This window comes from Culex quinquefasciatus, chromosome 3 (genome assembly GCF_015732765.1).
Source record: "Culex quinquefasciatus strain JHB chromosome 3, VPISU_Cqui_1.0_pri_paternal, whole genome shotgun sequence".
In the NCBI taxonomy this organism is placed as follows: domain Eukaryota; kingdom Metazoa; phylum Arthropoda; class Insecta; order Diptera; family Culicidae; genus Culex; species Culex quinquefasciatus.
The window spans coordinates 118,248,190-118,270,194 of record NC_051863.1 but is presented as its reverse complement, the minus strand read 5'-3'; the positions used below and the strand labels follow the sequence as shown (position 1 = coordinate 118,270,194).

Below are 22,005 nucleotides of genomic sequence, written 5' to 3'. Positions count from 1 at the left end.
TTTAGTCAACCTCTTGCTAGGAGTGGCTTGCACTAAAGTGCAATGCATCCCAGGATCCTCCAGGTACCACCTAGAAGAGCGAGCAGAATTGCCCGACGTGGATGTGCTAAAATGCTTAAATTCTACCGAAATGCAACACGGGAAGGATGCTGCAACGAGGAAAAACATTTGTTTCCACTGTGAGATGATGTTTATATTTGCATAATAAACTTTTTCCTCATTTTATAGCACTTGAAAGCTGGAGGCTAAGGATGCGAACTCTGGCCCACTCGGCGCAAAGTTGTTGCAAGGATTTTGTTCGTCTGGATGGGCTCTCGAGCAGGACTGGTGCATTCAAAGTTGAATGGAATTGCTTGGTTATTCTTATGGATACGAGTAGTGATGCAGAAAATATTGTTCACGATGGATGATCGATTGAACTTGTCTTTGTGGTTACTGTCATTATTTTGATTACAACATAATATGTCATTATTTTTTTCTGCAAACTGGGCAATCATTTTATAACTTTTTTAAGTGATAGAGTCTTCAATTTTCAATAGTAAACTAGTCGAAGATTTTTAATTTTAAGATTTTACTAAGAAAATTCGGTGTGGCTAAAGCAAATTATTATAAAGCGAGATACTTTTAGGAAATTCATTTGTAGAGAGTTGTATTTTAGTGGCTTTAATCAGAATCTGTATAAATGAAAATATTCCATAGTTAAAATTTCGTTAAAAAAAATATTCTTAATTTTTTGAACAGATTTTTAACTGACCTGTCTTAAAGGTGGATCGATCTTTAAAAAAATAATTGCTTCAACAGATTTGTAGAAAAGTTCTTACCTTTAAAATCATATTAAAATTTGTAAATTTTGTAAGATATTCTACTGTAAAGTCCTGGGTGCAGAATAGTTGTCCGCAAAGCGGCCTCAATTTAGAATTGTCAAAGCGGAACCAATTTACTGTTTGAAAAATGATGCCAAGAATTGGCAAGTATTGTAATCGATCTATAATTTTTTTCGGAATAATAAAGTAGAGGGCGTCGAGCTTTTGAGTCAGTCTTAAGAAAAGGGATGAAATCGATTGTCTTGATTCGTTGCCAACATTTCCATAAGCGCTATGTCTCACTCAAAACCTATGTTTACAAATTGTTTAAGACGAATTATCAGTAACTGTGAATGGCAACTGCCAAATAACATTGAAAAATCTTACTCCTGTATTATCACTACGCTTCAAAGATACATAATCTCGTAACTTCCATCCGGTTGCTCTTGTGATTCACAAAATTCCCCCATTTCTGATGCAATATTTCATCACGTTAATAACAAAGAAGGACTCTTTTAACCGCCCATTGTTTAGTCTACGAACAAAAAAAGCACGAAGAACTTAATTTTTCAGCGAAAACTTTAATATCATCACATCCAAAATGTTTCAAAACGAGTCACTTCAGCAGCAAAAAATATGTCACGCTTGAGTTTGAACAAAGCCTTCTACTTTGTTTATGTTTACAGCTGTAGTGCAGTTGTATTAGTGAAGAGCAGTGGGGATCATTCGGAAATCACGTAACGTATTCTGTCTTTTCAGCACCCAGGTAAAGACATAATTGTTGTATGCAAACTTTACCCGATACTCTGGGACTCAAAAATTGGGCAAATTATGGTTGTTTTAAAATTTAATTATCTTTTGACAATCAAAACTAAATTACATACTTCAAAAGTTTTAAAGATAAGAATCTATTATGAGCAATTCCAGCTCTAATCAGGATTTTTTCTGGTACATTTGTACCCGACCCTCTCCGATTTCAATGAAAATTTTAAGACAGGCCTATCTAAGCCATTTTTGTGTATGTGGAGCCAATGGAACTCGAAAATGACTTTTGAGAAGGGCGTAAGTAATTAAAATATTTTTCATTTTTAAATTTCAAAATTATTCAAAGCCGTTGCATCGTATCAAAAAGTGGTCAAAAACATACTTGTGGGAAATTTGACGGGCTTACTGATAAAGTACAATGAAAGAAAAATACACGCCACTTCCATGAGATTTTTAATTTTTTAATTTTAAAAGTTAAATTTGAAGGTGATGTCAAGATATTTTTTCGTTCAAAATTTCTGAGGAAATAGCCTAAAATGTTTCAAAAAGACTCACGAAAAATGCAGGATGGTATGTCTCTCCTAAAAACATACAAAAATTTACTAAAACTGTTTTTTGAAAAATGGTTTGAACGTCATAATTTGAACAAACCGATAGTGGGAATCGATTCTCCAGACAATTTTACTTAAATGTATTGTCTGGGATCGAACCCAAGCCGACTGGATGAGAGGCAACCACGCTTACCCCGTCACCACGGTTCTCGTTGATGGTTTCAGCAATTTGATTTTTCAGTCTCGACAATATTTTTACCGAAAAGCTCGTCCAATTTCCTATAAGTTTGCCTTTGACAGCTTTTTTATTTGACTCATTTTAATATTTACGTAAGCTTATTTACTATCCAGGTTTCTACCACACTGAAAAAAATATACTATTCTCAGTTATGAGCAATGTAATTAAGGTCATATCTGTTAGCCCATACATCCAATTCAAATGCTGTTAAAGGCAAACTTATAGGAAATTGGACGAGCTTTCCGGTAAAAATATTTTGAGACTGAAAAATCAAGTCTGTCATTTAGAAATTGCTAAAACCATAAAAAAACCTACCTCGAATGCTACCTGGTGCTTAAAAATTTGCCAAAAGCAAAGCAATCCACTTTAACAACCCCCGGGTATTTTGTGGGCTCTGTTGCAAGTTTCTACTCATTTCTAGGCGTCCGAAGGTTTTGTGTGGTTAGTCACCCAAAACGTATTTTTACGCAAATGCACGGAACAAAATCTGGTCAGCGAATCCGAAAAATATTTGCGACGAATTCGGAAACATGGAAAGTTTGCGTATTCATCAGCGATGTTTGCCGATTTGGAAAAATTGCTTCCGATATCGAAACAAAATGCTTTCAAAATCGAAAACATCTTGTTGCCGGTTAATTTGAGCGTGTACCATGCCGCAGCCAATGCGTTACGAAATGTCAGAATCAGCTGCGCAAGAGAGAAAAGCAAAACAACAATCTCTTGCACGCTTGTTTGTTTTTTTTTCTCCGACTCCGATTTCGTTGGCCACTCTACGAAAAATCTCTGGCAGCTGCCGTTGTTATCGAAAAGCTGGTTCAAAGTTTTGTTCAGATTTCGTGATTGCAAGGTTAGTATCAATCGTGAAAATTTGTAAACATTGAGTAAAAATGTTTCGGTTCCAGCTTCCTTCTCCCGGACACCAAGAACGAGCACCTGAAGTAACATCCCTCGGCAGGACCAAGCATCCTCCTCCTCCTCCTCCTCCTCCTCCTCCTCCTCCTCCTCCTCCTCCTCCTCCTCCTCCTCCTCCTCCTCCTCCTCCTCCTCCTCCTCCTCCTCCTCCTCCTCCTCCTCCTCCTCCTCCTCCTCCAAAAATACAAAGTTACAAAAACAAAAATACAAAAAAACAAAAATACAAAAATACAAAATATAAAAATACAAAAATACAAAAATACAAAATACAAAAATACAAAAATACAAAAATACAAAAATACAAAATACAAAATACAAAAATACAAAAATACAAAAATACAAAATACAAAAATACAAAATACAAAAATACAAAAATACAAAAATACAAAATACAAATACAAAAATACAAAATAAAAATACAAAAATACAAAATACAAAAATACAAAAATACAAAAATACAAAATACAAAAATACAAAAATACAAAAATACAAAATACAAAATACAAAAATACAAAAATACAAAATACAAAAATACAAAATACAAAAATACAAAATACAAAAATACAAAAATACAAAATACAAAAATACAAAAATACAAAAATACAAAATACAAAAATACAAAATACAAAAATACAAAAATACAAAAATACAAAAATACAAAATACAAAAATACAAAAATACAAAATACAAAAATACAAAAATACAAAAATACAAAATACAAAAATACAAAAATACAAAAATACAAAATACAAAAATACAAAAATACAAAAATACAAAAATACAAAAATACAAAAATACAAAATACAAAATACAAAAATACAAAAATACAAAAATACAAAATACAAAATACAAAAATACAAAAATACAAAAATACAAAAATACAAAAATACAAAATACAAAAATACAAAAATACAAAAATACAAAAATACAAAAATACAAAAATACAAAATACAAAAATACAAAAATACAAAAATACAAAAATACAAAAATACAAAAATACAAAAATACAAAAATACAAAAATACAAAAATACAAAATACAAAAATACAAAAATACAAAAATACAAAAATACAAAATACAAAAATACAAAAATACAAAAATACAAAATACAAAATACAAAAATACAAAAATACAAAAATACAAAAATACAAAATACAAAATACAAAATACAAAAATACAAAAATACAAAAATACAAAATACAAAAATACAAAATACAAAATACAAAAATACAAAATACAAAAATACAAAAATACAAAATACAAAAATACAAAATACAAAAATACAAAAATACAAAAATACAAAAATACAAAAATACAAAATACAAAAATACAAAAATACAAAAATACAAAAATACAAAATACAAAAATACAAAAATACAAAAATACAAAAATACAAAAATACAAAATACAAAAATACAAAAATACAAAAATACAAAAATACAAAAATACAAAAATACAAAATACAAAAATACAAAAATACAAAAATACAAAAATACAAAATACAAAAATACAAAATACAAAAATACAAAAATACAAAATACAAAAATACAAAATACAAAATACAAAATACAAAAATACAAAATACAAAAATACAAAATACAAAAATACAAAAATACAAAATACAAAAATACAAAAATACAAAAATACAAAAATACAAAAATACAAAATACAAAAATACAAAATACAAAAATACAAAAATACAAAAATACAAAAATACAAAAATACAAAAATACAAAAATACAAAAATACAAAAATACAAAATACAAAATACAAAATACAAAAATACAAAATACAAAATACAAAATACAAAAATACAAAAATACAAAATACAAAAATACAAAAATACAAAATACAAAAATACAAAATACAAAAATACAAAAATACAAAAATACAAAAATACAAAAATACAAAAATACAAAAATACAAAATACAAAATACAAAATACAAAAATACAAAAATACAAAAATACAAAATACAAAAATACAAAAATACAAAAATACAAAAATACAAAAATACAAAAATACAAAAATACAAAAATACAAAAATACAAAAATACAAAAATACAAAAATACAAAAATACAAAAATACAAAAATACAAAAATACAAAAATACAAAAATACAAAAATGCAAAAAGGCAAAACCCGCCGAAACCTCACGGCAACGGAAGCTCGTTTAAAATTTTAGAGAATTTTAGAGAAATTTAGAGATTTTTTTTAGAATTTTTTAAATTTTTTAATGATTTTTAATAATTTTTGAAATTTTTTGAGAATTTTTGAAGTTTTATGAGAATTTTAGAAAATTTTAGAGAATTTTAGAGAATTTTTAAAAATTTTAGAGAATTCCGGAGAATTTTTGAGAATTTTTGATACTTTTTGATGATTTTTGATAATTTTAGATAATTTTTAATATTATTTGATGATTTTTGATAATTTTTGATAATTTTTGATAATTTTTGGTAATTTTTGATAATTTTTGGTAATTTTTGATAATTTTTGATAATTTTTGATAATTTTGGATAATTTTGGATAATTTTTGATAATTTTTGATAATTTTTGATAATTTTTGATAATTTTTGATATTTTTTGAAGTTTTTTTTGAAAATTTAAGAGAATTTTAGAGGATTTTAGAAAATTTTAAAGAAATTTAGAGAATTCTAGAGGAGTTTAGAGAGTTTTTAGAGAATTTAAGAGAATTTTAACAGAATTTTAGAGAATTTAGAGAATTTTTAAGAATTTGGATAACTCTTGAAGATTTTAGATAATTTTTAACATTTTTTGTTGATTTTTGAGATTTTTTGAGATTTTTTGAGATTTTTTGAGAATTTTAGAGAATTTTAGAGAGTTTTAGAGAATTTCAGAGAATTTGTGATAATTTTAGTGAATTTTAGAGAAATTTTGAGAATTTTAGAGAATTTTAGAGAACTTTATAGAATTTTGGAGAATTCTAGAGATTTTTTGAGAATTTTACAGAATTTTAGAGAATTTTAGAGAATTTTTGATAATTTTAGAAAGTTTTAGAGAGTTTAAGAGAATTTTAGAGAATTTTAGAGAATTTTAGAGAATTTTGGAGAATTTTATAGAATTATAGAGAATTCTTGAGAATTTTCAAGATTTTTAATAATTTTTGAGAATTTTTGAGAATTTCAGAAAGTTTTAGAGAATTTTTGTGATTTTTAGAGAATTTTAGAAAATTTTAGAAAATTTTAAAGAAATGTAGAGAATTCTAGAGAAATTTTGAGAATTTTAAGAGAATTTTAGAGAATTTTAAGAGAATTTAGGAGAATTTTATAGAATTTTTAAGAATTTTTGATAATTTTTGAGATTTTTTTTTTAAATTTTGAAGTTTTTGAGATTTTTTGAGAATTTTAGACAATTTTTGAATATTTTATAGAATTTCGGAAAATTTCAGAGAATTTTAGAGAATTTTTAGAGAATTTTAGAAAATTTTAGATAATTTGAGAGAATTTGAGAAAAATTTAGAGGATTTTATAGAATTTTAGTGAATTTTTAAGAATTTTTGAGAATTTTTGAAGTTTTTTGAGACTTTTAGATAGTTTTGGAGAATTTTTGAGAATTGAAACTGTAAGGTTAAAAAGGGCCCGATTCCGTTTTTACAATAAATTTTTTAGAATTTCAGAGTTTTTTTTTTATTCTAAAAAAGTCGAAGAACGATAATATTGAAATTTAATTTGGTGTTCTCTTCGCAGTCTACGGCTCGCAGTTGCACCGTGAGTTCAGCTAACACCTTCACAGATCCAACTGCTGGCGGAGATTCTGGGAACTTGTTCCAGGCGGACGGTCTTCTAGTGGAGGCCACTCCGCTCAAGTCGATTCTCGAGGTGAAGGTCGGCGGTCAACCTCCAGGGCTTCTGGCGGTACGCGAATCCGCTCAAGGGACGTGCCACCTCGTTGCGCGACGCTGGAAATCAGCCAGATTGACGACCCGAGCATGCTGCACCGGTCTAAGCACCTCTATCCGGGTGGCCCCGACGCCGAGTAACATGCTAACGGTGGCACCGACGCCCAGCAGTAACCTGCTGCCCCGCGGACATCCAGGACGACTAGATCAGAATAACCGAAATTCCGTAGTAAACCACTCAAACAATTGCTTTGATTTTGTTTTGAATTATGAATAAATAAATAAAAACATTGAAACCTTTTCTTCTTCTTCTTATTTCCATCCAAAATTTGAAAAGCAACGGTCAATTCAAAACAGAAAATATTGTAGTGGCTGCGTGCTGCGTACTTTTGGCAGGCATGCGTTACGGCGTTACGTTTGCGATATCGAAAATCACCGTTTGCGATATTGGAAGCAATGCTTCCTGCTGACGGGTGTAAACGGAGGTTTGCGATTGGTAGAGCAAATCGGAAGCAAAGTTTGCGATTCCGCAAACCGGATTTTGTTCCGTGTGGACTGACGTTTTACTTCCCCATCCGATAGAAGGCCAGGAGGATAAGGCGGGAATCGAACCCGCGCCCCATAGCAGCTTAGGGATCGGCAGCCGAAGCCGCTAACCATCGCGCCACGAGCCAGTGGTTCTCTAAAACTTGACCCTGAATTGCCAAGTTCAAAAAACTGAGTTGTTAAGGTTTGCTAAGATGCTATCTATAAATGTGGTCGTAAAAGGCGTTGATAACGAGATAAAATTTTGGTGTCTTCGACAAAGTTGTGTGGATTGGCAAATTCAAAATTTTTGTAGATTTCAAAAAATTCCTAAAAATATTCCTGAAAAACTAGATTTTTAAAATTACCTTAATCGTGAACCACCTAATTTTCAACCAAACCAAAATTTTCCCCTTTTCTATTTGCAATAACTTTACTGAAGACACCAAAGCTCCCAAAACTTCACCATTTTCGGAAAATCCATATTCTACTTAAGCGACATTTTTTTTGCGGCTCTGTGCATCGAAATTTAACAAAATTCCAATATATTATTTAACTGTTTCAATCATGCTTTTGGGGTTTCAGGGAAATGCATTTTAAATTGTTTTCTGTTGATTCCACGTGTAATTTAATTAGAATTTTAAAGTTTTTTGAAAAAAAAAAAACATTACTTAATCCACCCTTAGGTGGTTGGTGCCTTCCTCTCATTCAAAGGGTAATGCTATCCAAAATAGACACGCTCGTGGGAAGGTCTTTAAATTACCTATCCAAAGATAGGTCGCATGATATATTTGGAATACGTTTTCATCTAAATATCTGAGAACTAGCCTCCAAAAAGTGTATAAATAACTCTTAAGTGCTTATAACTTTTGATAGGGTTGTCAGATCTTCAATGTATTGGTCGCGTTGGAAAGGTCTTTTAAATAGCTTTCTAAAAATGTATAACATGCTGGGGTTTCTTACAAAAACCACCCTTTTTACAATCTTCCGGACTTTAGTCAAAATCGTTTTTTAGCATAACTTTTGAAGTACTTTACTAAACTTTATAATTTTCAATAGGGACTTATGGGACCCCAAGACGAATCGAATGAGACCAAAACGGTCCAAATCGGTTAAGCCAGTGTTGAGATAATCGAGTGCATATTTTTTGTTGCACAGACCCACATCCCTACACACACACACACACACACACACACACACACACACACACACACACACACACACACACACACACACACACACACACACACACACACACACACACACACACACACACACACACACACACACACACACACACACACACACACACACACACACACACACACACACACACACACACACACACACACACACACACACACACACACACACACACACACACACACACACACACACACACACACACACACACACACACACACACACACACACACACACACACACACACACACACACACACACACACACATTTGCTCAGAATTCGATTCTGAGTCGATAGGTATACATGAAGGTGGGTCTAGGAGGTCTAATTGAGAAGTCCAGTTTTCGAGTGATTTTATAGCCTTTCCTCAGTAAGGTGAGGAAGGCAAAACATTGTTTTGCCCCCAGATCTTTTTAACCAACAAAGAAGGGGATGGAGGGGAAGGGTTTGTTCATATTGATAAGCTGTGCAAATGTCAAAAAGAGTTTTTTAAGGTACCATGAAATCTATTTGTTGTTAAAGAAGAATCAAGTCTTATTTTAAATAATGGAATTATGAATTTAAATATTTTTTTTTATTTATTTGAATAACCCTAATGACCCCCACACCAAAAGATGCCTCTATCATCCCCGGTTCCGAATACGCCAAAGCTCTAAACCGAAGCTGCATAAAATGGCGTTCTTAACTCTATTTGGCCCAGAATGCACGTGCGACAAGATAGCACGACAACAACGAATATTTGACATGCTAAAAGTGCAATGTTACTCCTACTTACGGTCATTTTAATCTCATCATAAATAAATATAAAAAAACATTATGAATTAGGACACAGTCGTTTTACACGGTTTCACAACAAAACTTATGAAAAACGCCAAATATCCTGTATTTGAATAAAACGGAATCCAAAAAGTCAAATAAAAGCAGATGTAATACAAATTGTCCACGTAGTTTATAGATGGCCCCAACACAGTACTGCACATAACTTTAAGGCTAGTCCGAAACCATGCGTAAGCTAATACTCAACCTCTCTTCAAAATTCCAGTCTAAAATACTAAATGTTTCATTTTATTGCGATTTTCAGCCCAGCCATTGCAATGCATTGGAGGAAAAGTTTTTGCAGAATGTAATTTGCATGAATTTATCGGTCCAGTAACAGATCCGTTGACGTTTTAGTCACATTACACACGGTAGGAAAAATGCGGTCGAATCAGTGGAAATTGTTTTTTTTGTGGCAATGTTTGAAAAAAAAAAATAACAAAATCTTTAAATTAAATGGTTCGATTATTCGCATTTTTTTCTTTATTTTAAGCATTAAGGGCTCTTATTGTGGATAAACCTTTTCTTGGAACAATTTGCCCATTGCCAAAAAGAAGCGATTCTGTTTGGCGCAGATTTTTTTTTTTCTTTCGTTCTCTTGATTTACATTTTGCCGCTAGCGAAAATTCCCGACCTTGGCTGCTTGGCATTCACAGTGGAATTTATTTGCCAACAAATTTACAGCAATTTAGATACAATTACCCAAGAAGTGGGTGAAACAAGCAGGGTTTTGTATTGAATCTTTTCCTGACGATCACATTATGTAAGTGTTTTGTCTGGTGGTTTATCTAACGTTTTGAAATTTATCTTAAAATTGAATGTTCTTGAGGTATTAGGTATTGGGTAAAAAGGAAGCGTCCCACTTTTCCAGCGATTTTCCACCAAACCTAATATTTATTCAAATGACAAGCCCTCGCTCCATAACAAAAATCAGCAATCAAAGCAAAAGTATCATCATATGCCTGCTTCCGGTGGGTGCGTGTTTCCCCGAATTCTCACCCGGTTACAACGGTAGGTTGCTCCATTTTTTCCCCTTCATTTTGGGGTTTCAATTTCTGGTGGAGCTCGCAAAAAAGAAGAAGGGTAGAATAAAGTAATCAAGTAAAAAATTCGAATAAATTTTTTGCTCCTTTCGCTGATGAAGCTTTCACCGGAATCGATTTCACATGCTGTCGGCAGACCATCCCATGTTTTTCTTTTCTTTTTTTTGCTTCCATCAACAATATTCAACCGGGGATGATGTAAACAGTTTGCAGCATTTTCCAACCGCTTGAGGAAAATGTTCACGCTTCACGTGGAATGCGATTTGCCAATCGATCAAAATGTTTTGATAGGTTAAAAGTATATATCGAGGCTGAATACAGAGATACTGTACACAAGCGTTTTAGCTTGTACATGTGTATTTTTTGGAAGGTTGTGTTGTTGGAAAGATGTTATAAAGATGTTATAAAAAGGTTTTTTTTAAGCCAAAGTAATTATTTTTGGCTGGAATTTTTTTTATTATTGGTCCAGACAACTCAGCAGCAGGAGTAGCAGCTAGAAGAAGGTATAAAGATTATGATGATCGCCGAAAGGAAGAAATCAAGCCGAATCGTGCGAAAACACGGTTGAAATTGTGTTCTTATTTCTCAATTTAAGCCAAAAAAGTGAAAAAGGGGATGGATTAATCGCAATAGAGATCATTTTCGGTTGAGAGCTTTCTTCAACGGCAAAAGAGAAAGGATCGCTCCCGAACATCTCGAAGAAGATTTTTTTGTGAATTTCATGGTTAGTACCACTTAAATTCATCATTTTCGTTATGTTTACACACATCGCCCATCTACAAAAAGTGACAGGTCATTTTTCGACGTGTGACTTTACATCTGCAAGTGTAGTAGTAAAGTCGGTGTTTCGCCCAATAATCTAGATGGTCATTTTTTGAGTTTTCTTTTCCTTATGTTTCGTGTGTGCGAGAGAGGAGAGCCATGTCCCTTCCGATGTTTTTTTTCGTGGTGAGCGTCAAAAGATTTTTATATGATGTAGATTCTTCCATCGCTGCTTGTGTGTATATTGTGAAGACTTTTATTATATTTAAGTAAAACGTTTTGCCTTCCTCCTGCTCCAAAAATAAACTTTGTATAAAAACGTTGTAGACCCACCTTCATGTATACATATCGACACAGAATCGAAAACTGAACAAATGTTTGTGTGTGTATGTGACCAAAATTCTCACTGAGTTTTCTCAGAACTGGCTCAACCGATTTTGGTCAAACCAGTTGCATTCGATTTGTTTAAAGGTCCCATACTTACCGATTTATTTTAATAAAGTTTCGATATGTATTTCAAAAGTTATGTATAAAAATGTGTTTTTGTATTTATCCGGATGTTGGATAAGTGATCGGAAATCGATTCAAATATCGTTATACATCGTTGGTTAGGTCATTGCAAGACCTTTTCATCGAGTCCAAAACATTGAAGATCTGGCAACCCTGTCTCGAGTTATGACCACTTAAGTGATAATTTTGTACTTTTTTGAAGCCGAATCTAACTTAAATGTATGAAAACTATATCCGGATCTAACATTCAACCCACTATTGATAAGGTAATTGAAAGACCTTTTCAATGAGTCCAAAACATTTATGATCTGGCAACCCTGTCTCGAGTTATGACCACTTAAGTAATATTTATGTACTTTTTTGAGGCTGGTTTAAATGTATTAAAACTAAGTCCGGATTTATAATCCAACCCACCGTTGGTTAGATGATCATAAAACCTTTGAAACGAGTCCAAAACATTAAAGATCTGGCAACCCTGCCTCGAGTTATGACCTCTTAAGTGATATTTATGTACTTTTTTGAGGCCGGATCTCACTTAAATGTATTAAAACTATGTCCGGATCCTAAATCCAACCCACCGTGATCATAAAATAAAACCTTTCCAACCAGTCCAAAACATCAAAGATCTGGCAACCCTGTGTCTAGTAATGACCACTTTAGTGATATATGTTAATTTTTTTTTGCGGAAACTAGATGAAATTTATGTCCAAACCCATCAAATCACCAATATTTGGTAAAGAGTGAGGAAGGCACCAACCACTTAGGTGGTTTAAGTAAGTTTTTAAATATCATTTCTGTGCCTAATTGGCACATATTATTGTAATATTTTGAACAAACTGTTTTTCAGAGAAAATGGAAACAATACAAAAACTGAATGCAAATTCAAAAAAGATATCATCAGTTCTTTTGTTTTTTGAAAAATATTTGAAATAATGTTTTTCGAATAAAAAATAATGTAATTTCAGAGTGATTATGACATTTTGAAAAAAAAAAATTGGTTTAATAATTTTAAAAATATTTTTATCACAAAATTTATTTTTTTAGGTTTTTCTAAGTTTTATCAGAGACTACATATGCTGAGAAGAAATAGAGCAATTCCAGCTCAAATCAGGATTTTTTCTGATACTTTTGTACCCGACCCTCTCCGATTTCAATGAAACTTTGTAGACATGTTATCCTAGGCCTATATAAGTCATTTTTGTGCAAATGGAGCAAATAGTACTCGAGAATAACATTTGAGAAGGGCGTAAGGTGTTTAAATATTTTTGTATTCTGTAATTTAAAAATTACTGTATCTCGAAGCCGTTGCATCGTATCAAAAAGTGGTCACAGATCAAACTTGTAGGAAATTGAACGGGCTTTCTGATAAAAATACACTGAAACAAAAATACGCGCCACTTTTATGTCATTTTTAAATTTTTAAGTTTAAAAGTTAAATGTGAAGGTGATGTCACGATTTTTTTTCGATACTAAAAGAGACTGACGATAAATGCAGGATGGTATGTCTCTCCTTAAAAACTACAAAAATCATTTACTAAAACTGTTTTTTTGTTTAGACCACAAACGTCAAAATTTTTAAAAACCGGTAGTGGGAATCGATTCCCCAGATAATTTTACATATAGGTTTCCATATTGACCATTGTCCTATGTCCAATCCTTGGGAAGATACAGTGGTTTTAAAAACAAAAATGTTTAAAAAACGGGTTTTTGGTGGTTTTTGGCATTTTTTATATGACAGACATGGTTTTTCAGTCTCGTAAATATTTTTAACAGAAAGCTCGTCCAATTTCCCATAAGTTTGCCTTTGACAGCTTTTAGATTTATATCGTTTATTTAGATTTACGTAATCAAATTTACTATCCTGGTCAGGGATGCCACATGATTTTTTAAAATGTCTGTGAAAAAGTCTGTGTATGTCTGTGTCTTTGTCTAAAATTCAAATAAATCAATTTACAGTCATAGAAATCTATCAAAAATTGTGTTTTTAAGCATTTGAAGACTAACGAAATAAGTTTCGATTGATATTTTAACAAAATAACAATTTAATGAAGTTTTTAAAAAGTCTGTGTACCTCAAAAAATGTCTGGCACGAGCTCAAATGTCTGTGAAACACAAACAAATCTGTGTATCTGGCATCCCTGATCCTGGTTTCTACCGCACTGAAAAAAATATTCTATTTTCAGTTATAAGCAATGTAATTAAGCTTATATCTGTAAGCCCTTACATCCAATTGAAATGCTGTCAAAGGCAAACTTATGGGAAATTGGACGAGCTTTCTGTTAAAAATATTTACGAGACTGAAAAACCATGTCTGTCATATAGAAATTGTCAAAAATTACCAAAAATCCCGTTTTTTCAACATTTTTATTTTTAAAACCGCTGTATCTTCCCAAGGATTGGACATAGGACAATGGTCAATCGAATATTTATGTAAAATTGTCTGGAGAATCGATTCCCACTACCGGTTTTTAAAAATTTTTACGTTTAGACCACTTTTCAAAAAAACAGTTTTAGTAAATGATTTTTGTATTTTTTTAGGAGAGACATACCATCCTGCATTTTTCGTCAGTCTTTTAGTAACATTTTAGGCTATTTCCTCAAAAATTTTGAACGAAAAAAAATCGTGACATCACCTTCAAATTTAAGTTTTAGACTTAAAATTCAAAAAATCACATAAAAGTGGCGTGTATTTTTGTTTCAGTGTATTTTTTTCAGAAAGCCCGTTCAATTTCCTACAAGTTTGTGTCTGACCACTTTTTGATACAACGCAACGGCTTCGAGATACAGTAATTTTTAAATTACAGAATACAAAAATATTTAAATATTTTTTTGCATAATTTTCAAACAAATTTTAATGATAATAACCTAATCAACCAAGTTCTAGTATTTTTAGCAATTTATCAACGCTATTTTGCACACTCACAACAATGTTGAATAGTAAGTCGATAGTTTTTTGTTGTTCAGAAATTGTTAAGTTTACAGTTGCTGACAAATTTAAATTTATGATAATTTTCAATCGCAAACCGCTCTTCAAAAACTGTTATTCGATTCCAATGTACTGAAAAATATTTCAAAAATTTCTTGTTTTCTACCATTTTTCAAGAAAATCAGCTTTTTTCAAATTTAAAATAAAAGCTCTGCAAGTAAAAAAAATAAGAATCTCCATCAGACAAAATGGGTGAACCCTTTTGCTCGACATGTGCTATACTTTATTCAGAAATATGTCGGGGGAAAATGATAATGGTGATGAATGGCTTCTTGTTGGGTGAGATGAATCTTGCGCCCTGGTAGCTTCAACCCAACTCGTTTTTTGGCGACTATGATATAACTGTGAAAAGGGGTTTGAATGAAACACGATCAAAGATAAAGGGGGTTTTCAAAAAATTGAAGAAAAAACTAAAAGAGATGCGAAAACGAAACGAAAGAGATAATCAGCGAAGACTTTAAAGTTTCAAAAAAAACTGCTGAAACATACTTTCAACAAATTGATCTTATCGTAAGTACGCACAAATTTGGCAAAACCTTATCATTTTTTTCCTCAAATCATCTGACGGAACAAAATTGCCAAATTTTCACTTTCACTTTAATCCCACCCAAATCTTTTTCTCTACCCCCCAAGTCCCTCTGCTTAAAAAATGAAAAGCCAAACAGAACATTTGTTTACGACACTCAAGACATTTCAAACCAAAACTTGAGGGTCTTCCAAACATACTTACCCGAACTATTTTTTCGCTCTTCTCCAGCAGACGGCACGTGGAACTTGAAACGCTGCAAAATCTGTGCCGCCACAACGAGGAGACACACTTGACTCCAGCAAGAAAAAACAAGAGCTTGCTTTTCCAAAGGATAATGGCAAAGAAAAACGTCGGGAAAACTGCTCTAGCCTGCTCGTTCGTTTGTTTAATTTTGCACTCTTGCCGGTTCTATTTTTCGCAATTTAGCTCATTCGTCGAGCCCATCCGAAATTTGCCCCTCACACTAATCCAATCCAGCGAACGAAAGTGAGGACCGAACCTTTCGTGACGTCCTCGTTTTGCTGAAAAAACTTCTTAAGCCTCCTGCCGAACTTGGCCTTCAAGTCGGAAAGCTCTCCCGCGCGTTCAGGTTGTAGGCTTTAATTACAACATGGCTTGTGCGAATTTGAGTTGTTTCTTTTTACCAGCACCTCTTCTTTCACGAACTTTTCGTGTGTACGCGCACTTGACTTGGGGGGGTCTTAATGGCGGAGCGAGTATTTTCCTTTTTTTTCTTTGCACAAATGGCTCGCGGCAATTTTCCGCCCGTGTTCAAAGCGCGCACACAAACACTTCAAAGAGAAATGGAGCGTGAGTCGTAATTTCTGAAAAGAGAGAAAAAAAAGTGGACAAGAAATGATTAAATCGAGTCGGTTTTAAGCGGAAAATGTTTTTTGGCTACAAGTTAAACGAAAATAAAATTACAAACAGAAAAGTTCGAATTTCATTGGAAATTGACGATTTATTGTACGAGATGAGATTTCATTGAAAAGTTGAAATCTTTTATGTCCCCCATTTTATATTAGAAGACTCGTTCAAAAGCAAAATATTTTTTATTATGAATGAACCAGATTGAAAATTGAGCAGTTTTAAGATTATTACAAATCAAAATTATCCTTAGACATTTTGGGTTTAAGTGGCAAAAAACAAAAAACAAAAAACAAAAAACAAAAAACAAAAAACAAAAACAAAAAAACAAAAAACAAAAAACAAAAAACAAAAAACAAAAAACAAAAAACAAAAAGCAAAAAACAAAAAACAAAAAACAAAAAACAAAAAACAAAAAACAAAAAACAAAAAACAAAAAACAAAAAACAAAAAACAAAAAAACAAAAAACAAAAAACAAAAAACAAAAAACAAAAAAAACAAAATACAAAACACAAAATACAAAATACAAAATACAAAATACAAAATACAAAATACAAAATACAAAATACAAAATACAAAATACAAAATACAAAATACAAAATACAAAATACAAAATACAAAATACAAAATACAAAATACAAAATACAAAATACAAAATACAAAATACAAAATACAAAATACAAAAAACAAAAAACAAAAAAACATTATTTGAACAAGAGTAATTCCATAAAAATTAACAAAATGTTACAAAATTATTGCTTTGAGTTTTTGCATTCTGTAAAAAATAAGTAGTTCTTTTTTTTTTGCAGAGCAAGGTGTGTGAGCTAGAATCAAGCCTCCTTACGAAAAATGCACTATTTTGAACACGGGTATAAATTTTTGAATACACTGTTTTTTAATCAAAAAAGTTTAAAACAAAAATAAAACACATTTTTCTTAAGAATTCGCATGCGTTCAAACATGAAAAAATATCGGTATTTTTTTCCGGCGTTCTTTCAACCAATATCAGTTTTTTTTTTAGAAAAAAAGATATTTAATCATTTCTGTGAGTTTAGTCCGATTAAAACATGAAAAGTTGCTATGAATCAAAGTTGAAGAGTTTTTAGAAGAAAATAATTCTGTAATTTTCAAAGATTGACAGATTGATATTCTGGGTTTGGTTATCGGCAAAATTGTAGAGTAACAGTCGAGAGCATAACTACTGATTGATATTCTTCAGAATTTAGCAAATAAGGCCGTTGCAAATATTTTTTGAAGTTTATATCCCTCGGCTCTGACTGCTTTCGAAATATTAGTTTTGAAAAAAATCGAGGTATAGACGGAATTTTTTTTTCGCAGAAAAAAAAAACTTTCGTGGGACTGTACATTGGTATTTCATGAAAATTTGAAATGTTTTCAAAGGAGTTCAAACATGCTGAATATGATTATAAACGCGGGAAAATGTATTTTAAGTGGTTTTCAGTTGATTAAAATTTAATTTTCATTAAAATTGAAGTCTTTCGAAAAAAAATATTGCCCACTGATTATTTAGGCCAACCTTATAATAAAAAACTTTGCAAAATATTTGCAACGGCCTAACTTAGATTTAAAAAACTACTCAGATGTAGCATTTTTACCAACAAAAAAAGTTGTTTAAATTATTCCAGTTTGAAAACAGGATCGTTTGAATTTTTCTGTTGGGTTTTTTTCATTCTATTTTAAAAGGATCGGATTTATGACAAAAAAGTTTTTAAATAGGTCATAGAGATTTGTATACTTACGTAAAACAGTTCAAACATTTCACCCAAAAAAAATTTAGGGGGTTTTTACATTTTTCAACCATAAAAAAACTAAGTTGTTGCAGAAAAAAACTTTCCTCGATAAGTCTTTTCTCCAAAAACGTTTTTTAGAGAAACTTATTATTCTAAGACACAATTTTCGATTAAATGTTTCCCGAGCAGACGGAAATAACTTGGGAATATTTTTTTTTTTCATATTTGAAAATACTAGGCTAATAACATTTTTTGTTATTTATAACAAGATTTGTTATTCGTCGTTATGATTTTTATTGTTATTGGATTGATATTGTAATATCAGACTAAAAACATTTTTAAGAAATTCTTCAAACTGATCTTTGTTATTATTTTTTTGTTATTTTAACAACTAATCCGACAATCCCAGTAACAGTTGGCGGCAAGGGTCCTGATTGCTTCAAAAAGACTCAGTCACTCGCGAACACAAATCTAGAGCGACGAAAAACTGCTCTTATATATTCCTACCGTTTGTCACTTCCAAACCAATCGCTACCGAACACTATCTCTTTGCTCTCCCTCTGATTCAAATCGGGTAGTACAGCGAATGGTTCGGAGAGACCGATTTCGTTAAGTCGCTGACTGAGAATACGTTGCGATCGACTCAGCTTTGATCATTTAAGAAATTGCTTAAAATCAATTATATCAATAATATTTTGCAATTTTGTAGTTTTCTCAACATCAAAGAAACATTGGGCAGCAATTTTCACCATACCAAATTCTAATTGACGGCAAACTGTGGTAGTGCAGGCCAAATGAGCACTGCGCTAGTATTTGTTTGGCTCTCTCCTCTCTGAGCACATTCGTGTATGACTCGGGTTGACGGACGGAGCAGGCTTGCCACAAATACAGATTTTTCAGCACAGGCCCGAAACACAAACGGATTTTTTTACAGTTAAAATAAATTTGAGCAGTTTTTGTTAAATTGGACAAAAAGATATACATTGTTAGCATCTTTTGGCATGTTCAGTTTTTGGTTAGAATATTATTCTTTAAAGTTATACTCGATTGAGTGTTTGGTATGTGCCAAAAAAATCTGTATTTGTTGCAAGCCTGGGACGGAGTAGAAAAAGAAATTCACGAAGTATTTGTTTCGCTGAGTGAAGCGATTGAGCAAGCCGCTGGCAGAGAGCGGGTAGTGTTCGCTCGCGAATGGTTGCCAGCTCCAGTCGGCAAAGATTCATTCGGTGATGAGTGAGTGATTTCTGATCTTTGAATTGAAAATCATCATCCGTAACACAAAATGTTATTCCCAAGTTGTTTTACATTGCATAACATTTTATCTAATTTTACAGTATTTGTTATTAAAATGGTATGAATTTTGTTTTTACAGTCTGCCCGGGATCAGTTTCATTTTTAACTAAGATTTTATGAATTTTGATGAAAATAGTAATTTGCCGAAGTCAGATATTGTTGAATTACAAAAAAAAAACTTTTTATTATGAGGAAGGCACCAACCAAGGTGGAAAAAATAACGTTTTTATTTATATTTGTTTTGCTCTTCATAAATAATACTCGAACAAAAATGTAATAAAGCATAACAATACTCAACAAACAACTGAATGTTGAAATATAACATAGAAATACATACTGTTATGTAAATGGATTAATTTTTAAGATAACATATAATTTTCAGCTTTTTGAAACATAACACTGAAAAAGCTTTTGCAATGTAACAAGTTTCCTTTAAATCGGCCATAAATACTTAAGATGATCAACATATTCTGAACCAATACTCTCACTGCACCGAAATTTCATTGCGATCCAATATATATTCAAAGTACAATCTAATGCAGACCCACTGGAGCTCTTCGGGGCAACATTTTCACCCTCGAAAGTATCGATAATAACAATAATCAGGCAGCTGTCTGCTTGGGTAACCGTCTCGAGAGGACAGACCAACCAACCCATCCCGGGAAACACCACCAGCATATCGCGGATGCCCGGAAGCTGCCGGGTCCTCGGAAAAGTGCCACCGACAATAAACGAGATGTGGGACACCATCTCTCTAACCAGCGCTCCAACCGACCGTCCAACCATTCCTTGGAATGCCAGCCAGAGCCAGCAGTGAAATGACAACTTTTATTAAGATGGAACTATTCGATTAAGGGGAGGGTTTTTGCCAAAGAATACGGTTGTTCCCATTTTGTCCTGCGGGCACATGAAGAGCACACACACAGACAGCCACACGGAAAATGCAAGGAAACCGGAAAACAAATAGACAACAAACACACTGAAACAATGCCACCACGATGAGGACGATGATGATGACGATGTGCTTTCGAGGATGTGCTCAGGACTCAGCTCAATGGGAAATGCCAACAAAAGTTTGGTTCAGGTTCCAGAATTTCTAGTGGGGTTCTTGAGCAGTGTAGGTCGAAAAAATGTGATAAGTCAAACTACTATCATTTCAGATCATCAGCAGTCCTAAAACTTTTGCCCGTCACTGTAGGTGAGAATTAGATACTAGAAACGTCCAATGTCTTCACATACGATAGCAACATGTCGGAAGTTTGTGACAAAACTGTACGACAACCACGAAACAGTCCACAGGAAAATGGTAGACACAATGTTATTAGCAGTAGAAAAAACACAATCAAACTACAAAACCCCCTTCTTTTGCTGCCACACAATATCCCAGAATGAGGGCTCATCTAGAGGAGCTTTACTCCAATCGGATCTCGGAAATTTGTTGTTGTGCGCTGGAATAGAGCAACATCGGAAAAGAGATTGTGCAGCATGAGTTCACCTATATTGGAAACAAAAGACGGCCATCGAAGCTTGAGTGATTCCCGTTTCCGGGCTGGGTGCTGAGATACTAACAGGATGAGAAGATTTGATTTGATAATTGAGAATTTCTTTTATTGTGATGAAGACATAAAACACAAGATGAATTGTTAACTCGAGTGCATCGTAGATAATTCTCGTTATCGGTTGATTAACTGTTACTGTACTGCGTTGCCTGTGACGTCACGCTCGGTTTTTTATGAATGCATAATATTAGTTATAATTGTACACAATTAAATGTGAAGCTTTTTTCCACAATTTCTTGCTTACTATTATTAAAAAGCATCACATTAAAATTGATTATATAGTCACAATTATATTTTAGAGCAATTCCATGTCAAATAGGGAATCGGTTGTACCCGACCCTCTCCGATTTCAATGAAACTTTGTAGACATGTTATCCTACGCTTATATAAGCCAATTTTGTGTATATGGAGCCAGTTACACTCGATAATGACATTTGAAAAGGGCGTATGTGTTTTCAATATTTTTGTATTTAGTAATTTAAATATTGCTGTATCTCGAAGCCGTTGCTTCGTATCAAAAAGTGGTCAAAGACAAACTTGTGGGAAATTTGACGGGCTTTCCGAAAAAAATACACTGAAACAAAAAAACACTCCACTTTTATGAGATTTTTTAATTTTTAAGTTTAAAAGTCAAATTTAAAGGTGAGCCCACGATTTTTTTTCCGTTCAAAATTTTTTGGAAAATAGCCAAAGATGTTACAAAAAGACTCACGGAAAATGCAGGATGGAGCAACTCACATGAAAAAAAAAAAGAAAAATCATTTACTGAAACTGTTTTTTTTTTCAAAAGTGTTCTAAACATCAAAACTTGCAAAAACCGATAGTGGGAATCGATTCTCCAGACAATTTTACATAAAAGTCTCCATAATGACCATTGTCCTAAGTCCAATCCTAGTGAAGTTACAGCGGCTTTAAAAATAAAAATGATGAAAAATAGGTTTTTTGATGGTTTTTGGCCATTTCTAAATGACAGACTTCATAAGATTGTCTTTGACCACATTTCAATTGGATGTATGAGCTTACAGATATAAGC

General features: G+C 32.3%; 1 protein-coding gene across 1 annotated transcript in view; it reads left to right on the top strand.

Annotated features, from left to right (window-relative positions):
* The window catches only part of LOC119769218, a 60,095-nt gene that overhangs the window by 24,169 nt on the left and 13,921 nt on the right, over positions 1-22,005 (top strand). Inside the window, exons 3-5 of the mRNA XM_038261141.1 lie at positions 3,148-3,204; positions 3,260-3,295; positions 6,975-7,385. Coding sequence (XP_038117069.1) covers positions 3,148-3,204; positions 3,260-3,295; positions 6,975-7,385 — 504 coding nt within the window. The remainder of the gene's footprint in view (positions 1-3,147; positions 3,205-3,259; positions 3,296-6,974; positions 7,386-22,005) is intronic.